General features: G+C 38.6%; 1 protein-coding gene across 1 annotated transcript in view; it reads left to right on the top strand.

Moving 5' to 3' along the window:
- The first annotated feature begins 223 nt into the window (after nucleotides 1–223).
- The window catches only part of ST8SIA6 (ST8 alpha-N-acetyl-neuraminide alpha-2,8-sialyltransferase 6), a 126,584-nt gene continuing 115,095 nt past the window's right edge, over nucleotides 224–11,712 (top strand). Inside the window, exons 1-2 of the mRNA XM_015585596.2 lie at nucleotides 224–271; nucleotides 11,109–11,702. Coding sequence (XP_015441082.1) covers nucleotides 224–271; nucleotides 11,109–11,702 — 642 coding nt within the window. The remainder of the gene's footprint in view (nucleotides 272–11,108; nucleotides 11,703–11,712) is intronic.

The raw sequence follows: 11,712 nt of genomic DNA, 5'->3' as shown, positions 1-11,712 counted from the left end.
CCTAGTGGGACTGAGCTCCAGCTTCCCCTAGAATGGACAAACAAACCATGATGTCTCTTTCCACATCCCTCAGTCCTGCTTCTGGGAGTCACTCTTCAAAGAAGCTTCTTTTCATGCAAGCCTTTGCCTCAGGCTTTGCTTGGGGGCGAGTAAGTGGTGGGCAGGTGAAGAGCTGGGATCAGGAATGGCCCTAGAAAGCAGAGCCTCAGAGTAGGGTTCAGGAATGGAATCACTTACCAGCGTGGCGGTGGCAAGGACCCAGTTGCAGTTGGTAGGTGGAGTGGTGAGATCTCTTGACGTTGCAGTTATGAGACTCTCACTGCAGTGGATTGGGGTGAGGTGTAGACAAAGATGAAATACTCAGTTAAGAGAGAGGTAAGGCCTTGGAATAGCATATGCCCCATGTATGATCATGAAAAGGATCACAGACTGGCTGGTTTGGGTTAAAGCTCTATAAACTTTAGGAAATCTCAGGCTTTAGTTCTGCTAACTATCAACTCAAAACAGGCTTCTATAGTAGCATTTAAGAAAGGTGTCATCCCTGACAGCTTCAGGACATTCTGGCCCAGAATTGAATTTTATGGGTGGTGGCAGAACTACAAAGAGGATGAAATCTACAGCCTTTGATAGGTCCCCTCTGCAAACGCCAAGGCTATGAGAGGAAAGGCATAGGACTTTAGACCTATCTTGGGGACATTTGGATGAATAAGCCTGAGAATCTTGAACCTCCAGGTTTCTCTAAGCCATCTGGGCTGGGCCGGCAGAAGCAGTCTCCCTTCCCCACCCCCACCCCGCAAAATAAGCTTTACTTTGCTTAGATACCAGCAAAGACCTCAATGGAAGCAGATGCCTCTTATTATGTTTTTCTTCCTTAAGATCTGCCCCTACCTCCCTCATTGCCTCCAGACTCATAACAAGGACCAGGTCACAGCACAGCTTAAACAAGAAACTACAGTCTGTACTCAGGAAGCAAACATACACATCAAACGGATTCTAGCACCTACTGGGAGAAGCCAAGGAACATTTGGGGGTGGCCCTTGAAGATGCGGGAGCAGACAAGGCAGAATGTACAACTGCAGAGGGGAGATTTTATTAATAAGGGAGCACTCTCTTCTGGACTGAAGTCTGATGTGGGTCATGGTACCACTGGAGGACACCTGCTAGTCATCCTTGTGCAACCTGAAAATGCACCACGTGATAGGAGCTGATGGAGAAATGCCAGTTTTCCTTCAGGCAGATAATTCTGAGGCGTAATCTGTGAGGTTCATCAGAGCGTCCTTGCATGAGGAAGCCCAATATCCACAGGAGGGCCCAGTTTAATGATGCACTTTTATACTAGCTCTCTCTCCTCTGCTTTACTTTTCCCAGTTTCTCACTCTTACTCCCAGGGATTTATTTTGAAAATAAACTACCTGCACAATAGCCCCTGTCTCCCCTGTGCTTTTAGAGATTGAGCAGGACAACCTGGGCTAAGATAGCCAATTATTTGGATAACTGAGTCCCTGGATTGATCTTCCAATTTCCTTACCTTTATAATGCCATCGTTTAGTGTATTTCATAGTCATTGGGTTTATGCTGCTACGATTTCCCAGCATCTTAAGGCAGATACTCAAGTCATTGGTTTTTAATTTGTTTATTTTTAGTATCTACATTTATATTTTTCTACTTTCATTATAGTCCACGATTTGGCATGTTGTCTTTTCATTATTGGTTTTGTCAAAATATTTTCTAAAATTAAAGAAGATAACCTCTTTGACCTACAAATTATTTGGAAGTGTGTTTAAGTATAGAGATGGTTTTATTAATCTTTTTGTTACTGGTTTCTAATTTCCTGCTTTGTGATCAGAAAGACAATCTCTATAATATCCGTTTTGCAGGATTTGTTGGGACTTGTTTTGTGAAGTAGAATGTGGCCAGTTTTAAGTGGTATTCCAGGTCACCTTGAGAAAAACGTGTTCTTTTGAATTGCATTATTCAATTTATGTTAAAAGAAATTTTTTTGTCTCCTTGAGAGAAAGGTGTGTTGAATCTCTCAAGTTTGTTTTGTATAATTTGAGAGAATGTTGTTGGTTGTTCAATATGGATTTGGAATTTTTATCTCTACCTAGGGAGTTGTACCTTTTATTATTATGAAGTGACAATATTTATTTATAATGATACTTTTCACCTCCATGTCTGTTTTTTCTGATATTATTTTAGCTTTTTTTTTGGTTTGTATTTCTTTGTATGTCATTTTACAGAGTGTTATTTTCAGCTCCTATGTGTCATTTTGTTTATTTTTATCTAGCCTGTGAGTTTCTGTCTTTTAACTGGTATCTCTATGATAACTATTATCTTTACATTTATTTATACCATCTTATTTTATGCTTTGTTTTTGATTTCTGTTTACTTTTCCCTCCCCTCCTTTTCTGTCTTCTACTGAATGGTTGATTTTTAAAAATCTCTTTTCTCCTCCACTGGCTTAAGAGTTATCATGTTTTTAATTTACAGTAGATGTCTTTTTTTCCCCCAGCTTCATTGAGGTATAATTGAAAAATTAAAGTATAATATATTTAAAGTGTACACTGTGATGATTTGATATACATGTACATTATAAAAGGATTCCTACCATCGAGTCAATTAACACACCTATAACCTCACATATGATAGTGCATGTCTTAATATTTTAAAGTGCATATTTTACTTAATAATGTATAAAGGTAATTACTATTTCTACTGACCTCCTGAATAAGAAGTGGAACTTCCTATGCTCCCTTATAGCTCCTATTGTCTTTCATGTTATTGTTTATTATTTTAGTTCAGTTTTGTTTTGCAGTTTCCTTCACAGATTATTCATCATTGTTTTGTTTCACATAATCAATGTTGTTGGCCATTTTCCCTCTTCACCTTTATTCCTGCATCTCTTTCTTTTCTTCTGGAGTCAATTTCTTTTCTCCTAGAGTGTACAATTTAGTTTTCTTTCCAACAAGGGTCTGTGGCTAGTAAATTTTTCAGTCTTTTAAAACACTTTTTATTTTACCCTCACCTTTGGATAATAGTTGAGCTAGATATAAAATTTAAGAATGCCAGTATATCCCCTGGCACTTTGAAGATTCAGTTAACTTTAGGCATCTAGTTCTGCTGATGAGAACTATGCTGTAATCAAATTACTGTTTCTTTGTAAGTTTTTTTCCCCTTAGATTACTTCAAAGACTTTCTTTTTGTCTTTGGAGTTCTGAAGTTTTATTATAGCGTACCTAGATTTGAATGTATTTTTATTCATCCAGAGCAGGAGTTGCTGTCATTTTTAAATAGAAGTTTCAAATCATTAATTAATTCTGGAAAGTTTGAAGACATTAGCTCTTCAAATATTACCTCTTCCTCATTCTCTCTGGTCTCTCCTTCTGAAATTCCTGTTAGACAAATATTGGACTGTGGTAGATTAAGATAGCCACAAATTATTTGTTATTTCTCTTAGAGGTGGAGTATGATATTTCAATTTATAATAAATATATATTTGGTCATCAATCCATTTCTGCCACAGAGTTCCTAAAACCCTTGAAATTTCCTGAGTGATAAGAGCAATAAATGTATCTTGTTATTCATAAAAAATCCCTTTCAACTACTCCTGAATTTAAGAGACTTTTGCAATTCACATAAGGATGGGGCTGGTTGCCAGGGGAACCAACCATGTGATTTGAGGGCTGGTACTTTTAGTCTCACCTCCACCCCCCACCCCAACCTTGAGGGAAAGGAAAAGGACTAGAGGTTGACTCAGTCACCAATGGCAAGTGATTTAATCAATCCTGTCTATGTAAGGAAGCTTCCATAAAAATCTCAAAAGGTGGGGTTTGGAGAGCTTCCAGCTTAGTGAACACATGGAGATTTGAGGAACAGTGGCACATTCAAAGAGCTTGGAAGCTCTATGCCCCTTCTCATATACCTTGATCTAGATATCTCTTCCATCTGGCTGTTCCTGAGTTATATCATTTTGTAATAAACTGGTAATCTAATGACTAAAACATTTCTCTGAGTTCTGTTTCCTGTTGTAGCAAGTTAATAAACCCCAAGAGTGGGGTATTGGAACCTCCAATCTATAGCTAGTTGGCCAGGAGCACAGTTCTACAAGCCCATGACACCCTATGCTTGTGGTTAGTGTCTGAAATGTGTGCGTTGTGGGGGGTGGGGTGGCACAGGCTTGTAGAACTGATGGCTTAACCTGTGGAATCTGATGCTATCTCCAAGTAGATAGTGTCACAATTGAGTTAATTGATTGCTGCTGTGGAAGAAAACATACACACATATTGCAGTTGGTGTTGATGTCAGAGTCCAAATCCTTTCTCCTTGAATATATGATAGACTTAGGAACTTGTATGACTAATAGAATACAGCAGAAGTAATGTTCTGGCACTTTAGAGACTAGATCAGAAGAAACTTGCAGTTTCTGTCCAGGCTTCTTAGAACATTTTCAGTAGGAGCTATGAGTTAGAAGGCTAGCTACCCTGAGATCACTATGCTGGAGAGTTCAAGGGTAGGCACTCCAGTTGACAGTCTTAGTTGACCTCATTCTTTCAATTATTCCCATCAAAGTGCAGCATATGTGAGTGAAACCACACTGAACCCTCCATACCACATTCAACCTGGTGTGAAACATCAGTATCACCCAGCTGAGTACTATTTGAATTCTTGACCCACAAAATATTTAGGTGTAGTAAAATGTTATTGTTTTAAACCACTAGGTGCTGGGGCACTTTGTTATGTAGCCCCTCAACACCTAATGGTTTATATATAAACCACTTTCTACAGGTCTTTTAACCTCTTTCTCATACTTTCCACCTCTTCATCTTTCAATGTATATTTTTCTCAAATTGGTTTTCCATGTCATTGATTTTCTCTTTAGTCATATATAATCTTGTGACTTAACTGCATCCACTGATTACTTTTATACCAATGGCTATACTTTATTTCTCATACTTCTATCGGTTCTTCAGAAAAAAATCTGCTTTTATCATAGCTCTTTCCCAGTGTGTTATTTCAACCTTTCATGTTCTTAATGATTTTAAACTTATTTTATGTTCTCTTCCTGATTATTGCTTGATAATCTTACTGAGGAATAGTCATGGTGAATTCCTTAAGTATTTTGCAGTATTTTGTTTTATGCTCATTTTTAGTGAATTCCTTTTCTTTGAGAATTTTCTGAAACTAGAATAGTTAGCACTTTTGTGCCATGCACCTCAGGGAATGCTTAGCCAGGGACCAAGGTTTATATTAATTTCAAAACCACCTAGGTGCCGCGGTCCAGCCACGACAGGATCCAGAGGGCCCCGAAGGTGGGCAAGGCGTCGGCGCGGGAGACAGTTGACTACACAGCTCAGAGGCGGTGTGACACTGTTCCGTTTTATTGTGATTTGAGTACAACTTTTATACTTTTTATTTTGGCATTTGATTATACTTTGTTGTTAAGGTAGCAGGGAGTTAAATTTCTGTGGTTAGGCGGAGCAGAAAATCTTATAGAGTATATTATTATTAATGTTCATGATTAACTAGTACATTTTTCTCTCAATCATTAGAACAGAACTACCTGATGGAACAATCTAAACTTTTAATTCTTAAATCTATTACGTAAGATACAGTTTGATTTAAGTAAAAGTGATAGATAGATGTATTCATAACAGCAAGCATTGGCTTGTGGGCAGACATTGTTCTTTCTGCCTGAAGAAATCTTTTAAATGCTATTTGATTTATGCTATATCTAAAGTTCAAGCTGAACCTTTCTCATAGCTGTTCAAAAGTTTCCTTGGTGCAGTAATGAGGAAAATATTTATAAAAATCAGTTTTACAAAGCTGCTTTCATAAGCTAAGTTTCTGTTCCTTTGTTTTTAAGCACCAAGGAGATCCTGACCTAGCCAGCCTTTCTATGAAACTTAAACTACTATAAGGCACATGAATTCTATCTTTATTCACTACATGTATACTATCTTTATTATAAGCTTCTGAATAAGGCAAAGGAAGATCAGGTAATCTTTTCATACTATTAGCCCCCCTAGGTGGATACCAGAGTTTTCTATTTATCCACTAGGCCACAAAAGGAGGCCCTTCTATAGTAGGCACAGGCTTATGAGTAAATTTCTTATCCTTACTAATTTTTCTACTAACTGCGTGGGAACAGGAGTATAAACTGGTTCTAGTAATTCAGCTTGTTATAATTTATTCATAATATCTTTAAGAGGCGCGTCAAAAGGAATTTCCCTTAATAATTGTTCAAATAAAGGGTTTACGCATTCTGGACACGTCAGGGTGACTAGAGCTGATTCCATACGCGGGGAATTTACTATGTTTTCCTCAGAGCCAATTTTGAGGAAATCCATTTGTATAGCGTTTACACTTCCTAGAATTTGTGCTACCCAAATTCCCCCTATTAATAGGATCATTTCTAAGAAACCAATTATCCCTAAACACATGCCACGTCCTCATTCTTGACGATGCATTCCTCGAAGCCTCTGTCCCCATCTCCGGACCTTGTCCCGCAGTAGGGTAGAAAGAGGACGCGGCACCTAGGCAAGGTATGTTAGACCTCAAACCCAAAGGACGTGAAGATTTTAGCATAAAATTCTCTCACCCAGAGCTCAGGCAGAATTTTAGGGTCACGTCATTTTTGCTTAAAACTCTGTAAATATGAAGTTTTGTTTTTGTTTTTCTTTTTCTTTTTTAAGTCTAATGTTGCTGAAGTGAAGTCAGAAGGAAGATTAATTTTTATCTGTTTCTTCTGTTTGGATGCTTTTACGATTCTTTCTTTGTCTTTGAATAATCTCTGCAAGTGGATAAATCATCAAGTTGTTCTTTATTAAATTTCTCTGGAGCACCATGAATTTATATAATGAGTTCAGACAACGAGAAGAAAAAACTGCAAATTCACATATTTATTTATTTCAGGGAAGTTTTCTCCTATTATATCCTTAAATGTTTTCAATATTTCATTTTTATGCTTTTAAAAAAGAGCACCTAATACCTGCATGATATATATCTAATATTGGCTTGTGGTACATATCATCGTTTTCTGAATCAGTGTATTTTCTGCATCTCTTTCCTGTGTGCTTTCTGCAATTTTCTTCAGCCTAATCTCTATGACGCTGATTTAGATTTTTGCCATCTAAATTCTGATCCTCAGGCTTCTTAGTTCTACAATGTTTTTGTGTTTTGTTTTGTTTTGTTTTGTTTACTGTCGTCAGTTCACTTTTCATCCTACTGCTTTGCTATTTCTTCTTACAGTTCTTATTTCTTCTTTGGATTTTTCTTATTACATATTATATTTCATTTCCTGAGGAGTAGAAAGTGATTCTTGCTTAAATTTTCTCCTGTTTCCTGGAATAAGTCTTGTTCCAACATATATTTTTCATTTGCCTTTTTACTGATTATGTTCCTTTCATTTTATCTTATATTTTACAGAACCTTTGCATAAGTTTTTTTTCTCTTGCTTACTCATCTTTGAAAGAAGTCATGCCTATTTCTGCTATTTGCCAGGAATATTGTGAATGAAAAATCTTTGGCAGTCCTTTCTTCTTTTTGGCACACTAGTTGAAACTCAGTTTTGCATCAAGGGCTTGCTAGAAGAAATTTTATGTTTAATTATTTATTTGCTTATAGTTTAGGTTATGTGGAGAGAAAGGGTGGAGAAGAGAAGCTCAGGAGAGAAATATGGCAGTTCGGGTCTATTACCTCTGCACACACAGTCCTCAGTCTCCAGTCTGTCACAGCAATTGGAGTTCTGCCCGGTCTTGCAAAACCTGGAATTAGGCAGGAGACACTGTGGAGAAGCCATTTCAGTATAAAAACCAATGGCTCAGGGGTCTTTTGTTTATGAAATATGTAAACCAGGTACTCATTTTTCTGTGGTAAATCGACTTTAATGAGTAGCTACAAAAATTGTTTGTAGTATCTTTCTTCAAGATTCGCATTATCTCTCGGTCATCATTCCTTTGCTTAGAAAGCTGAATTCACTGAAATCAGAACTATTGGTCATCATGTCTCCTTTAACTCTTTATGGCCCTGGCCATACCTGCTGACTGCTTTTCATTTTTGTCGTGACCTACTTCCAGCCTTTACTCTTTCCAATTGAATACTGTTAGGGCCTTCAAAAACATTTCCATTCCCCCCACCCCCACCACCACCATAAATCTAAGGTCAAAATAAATAGGGGAGATGAGTCTTGAACTTGGCATTCTTGTCTAATTGGTTCACCTTCAGCAGGCAGTTTGTGGAATGGGATTGTGGCCATTTTTATAGTTTCAGTTTTTATTTCTCTTTTTTGGTCCTTGATGATCTTTCAAATGAACTGCAGGGAGAGGAGTTTTAGAAGTTCGACTGTCTTATACATTAAAAAATCTATTTTATAATGTGAATGATAACTCTTATTTTTTATTCTGTAATTTTAGTTATACTACAAATTGGATTTCATATATATATATATACACACATATATGTATATATATCCATGTGAAATTTGTATATCATCCTAAGTATTCCATATTTAAAGTTAAAACTACTTTGTACATGGAATTGGTTTAATTTTTTATATTCAATTAGCAGTGGGCAAAACCTAATTTGAATAAAACATATTTGAACACATATCCCCCATAGAAGGTTATTGATTTCTTGAAGTTAGTTCTACTTCGATTTATATCCTACGATTTATTGAAAATATGGAGTCCTGGTTATACTATCCTTATGAATTTCCTCCCCCAAGGAATAGTTAATATTTATAAATGTGCTATTGTCTTTCATCCCTCACAAATGTCTAATATTACTAAAACCAGTCAAGCGGCCTGAAGATATCAGAAACCATTTTTTTTTAAAGACAGGGAGATCAAAATGTCACCCAAATGAAGGATAAGATTCTTTGGTGCATCAGTTTTCTGTTTCTCACAGCACTCCTTCCTTTCCTTATATTGAGAATTCCTACTCGTGTGATATCTGGGATTCTTCTTCATGAATTCCCAAATCGTGCATATGGAAATGTTTAAAACTTTTACACCAAAAATGAGAAACCCTAACTTCCAGGAAGATTTTTTAATTACTTGGACATTTTTTATATATGAAAACTTCCTAATAATTTCATTAAAAAGTTATTTTATGAAAGTAAGGGCATTCATGATAATGAATGAAGAATAATAGACCATGTGAGAAGCAAATGCTGGGCTGAGTGGATGAACGTGGTAAAATTTACACATCAACCTAGACTTCTCTGCATATCAGCCTGAGTTTCTGTTTCAACTGTGAGTCTCAGTAATTTATTTCTCAAATTACTCCGTGGCATAGATCTTTAGGGTTCTGATTATACCTGCAAATGTTATTACCAAATGCGCAGTGTTCGCTGGCCAACAACGTCTAAGCAATCATGTTTTTGTTGAGTTCTTTTATCTCTCAGGGATAAGCAAGATAATTCATATTTTATCAGCCCAAGTCTTCAATTACAAAGCTTGTGGTAAAGTTCCCTACTGCCAAATTTTAACAGTAGCTTCAGTATTCCCATTGCAAATTTACACTTGGTTTTCCAATTAAAATGGGCTTTTGTGAGTCCCCTGCTGATAGCCATTGGCTTGATAAAAAGTTACTTCATTTTCAGCAAGGGTGTTTAGGGAGCCCAGTGCAAGGCTGGCTCTTCTGCTGTTGCCTTGAGCCCAGCTGTGCTGAAATATTAAACTTTAGTAAATTAGGCGAAATTGCAGCTTCCTAGCTGATACACTAATGCCCTTTTCTTTTTCTGCAAACCGTCTTCTCTATGAGTTGTCTGCACAATTCTCTGGCTCTAAGAGAAATAAAATCAAACTATCTTCCTAATCCAGCCAACTTTTTCATTTTCAAGATAACTGTGCCATATCCTACTTATCTAAAAGAATGCTTAAACTTTCAAACACGTAGAATTGGATGACTATATTATTTTAGCACTCAATGTAGCGTTAATTTCTGAAACCGTACTCAGATAAGCAGCTGGATCCCTAAAAATGTCAGTCTTATGTAAAAGCAACAGCTTTTTTCTTTATCGATTAGTACATTTTAACAACAATGAGTTAGGGAAGGAAATCTTATTTCCAGTCACATTTATTTTCACTTTTTTGCTCCTTTCTCTTTATGAATAGCATTCGTTTTGAGGTGTTTTATTCATTGACTAAACATTTATTGATCAACTACTGTGTGCACGGTTATGGTTTGTTTTCGACTAATTATTTTTAATTAGAGCAGATGCAGAATTAGCAAAAAAGGAACTAGCAGCCCTTTTTTTTTTTTTTTTCTGTTCTTGATATGTGTTATTCTTTCAGTGATGAAATTGCTGGCAACAGCTTTATTGATCTGTCTGGCCTACTTGCTCCCCCAAAGGCGCTCGCATTGCTCTTCCAGGTTGAGACCATATGCCTTTAGGAGATTCTAGTTGAAACATAAATATTTTTGTAACTTGAAAAAGTTAACTCATGAAAATCTTTCAAATTACCTTTATCAAGGTACTCACAAGATGGTAGAATTCAGAGGTTGTTTTTGGAAAAATCTCAAATCTATATGAAAGTAGGTTGAATAGTCTAAAGAACCCCCATGGACACACTACCAGGTTTACGGTTTATTGATGTTCTTTAAGGGTTCAAGGTCAGGGGCAAAGCCTGGGGAGGTTGCACAGTGGGCACTTGGGCAGTTGGTGGGCCACACATATGGACAGGACAGCTTAGGGCCGAGAGAGGAGAGACCTAGTCCCAAGTCATTGGAGAGGCAGACTATATCATACTGTCATCGGATCACTGTACTGAAATAGATGAAATAATAATATATGAGATATTCTAACCCAGAGGATCTAGTCCCATACGATTTAGACAGGATATACCAACTTTTTTTTGAAAAGGGGCAGATAGTAAATATTTGGGGCTTCGTGGGCCATATGATCTTTGTGACCCATGTCACAAAGCAGCCGTAGATAATACAGCCACACACAACCATGGTAATACAAAGAATGGGCTTGGTGGTGTTCCAATAAAACTACAGAAACAGGCAGGGACCGAATTTGGCCCGTGGGTAGTAGTCGGCGGACCCCTAAAATTGCCTGGCCCTGGAAATCGATTCTCTGTGCCTTTGACTCTGCGTTTAAGCCAGTGGAAGTGACTCCTTCTAATCGGTCCCGGAATCTACCCAACAGCGGCCAAGTTCCACGCACTCTTCACACGTGGGACGACCCAGCAGAGCGACTACAACAGTTTTCAAAAGTTTTTGAAATGAGCCCTTCCCTCCTCTTGCTTCCTCCCAAGGCCTCCCTGTCTCTCAGCTGCAGGGACGCGGACGGAGTTGTGGGGAGCCTGGGCGGGCTGCGTGGGCTTCGCGGAAGAGCACGCGGGCACTCGAGAGTAGGTGAGGGCGCAGAAAAGTTGGAGCCCAATCAGCACGGAGTTGAGCTCCTGCGCCCCAACCTTCAGGTGACCCCGCGCGGCGGCTGCGGCGGCGGCGGCAGCGGCGGCGGCGGCGGCGAACAGAGCCCGCAGCAGCTCGGAGCGCCTCCGGGAGGACAGGAGGCGAGCTCGACAAATCGTCACTGCCATCCGAGCGCCCAACTCAGCGGTCCAGGGCTGAGTGGAGGAAGCTGGAGAGCCGGGACGCCGCGTCTTCCTTGGCCCCCAGAGACGGCGCAGGTTGGGCCGCGCCGCGCCGCGCTCTGTCGTCGTCCCTCCCGCTGCCTGGGAACACTGGAGGTGCGTGGCT

This window comes from Pteropus alecto, unplaced genomic scaffold (assembly GCF_000325575.1).
Source record: "Pteropus alecto unplaced genomic scaffold, ASM32557v1 scaffold11, whole genome shotgun sequence".
In the NCBI taxonomy this organism is placed as follows: Eukaryota; Metazoa; Chordata; class Mammalia; order Chiroptera; family Pteropodidae; genus Pteropus; species Pteropus alecto.
The sequence above is the reverse complement of the archived record's forward strand: the minus strand, read 5'-3'. Positions and strand labels throughout refer to the sequence as shown.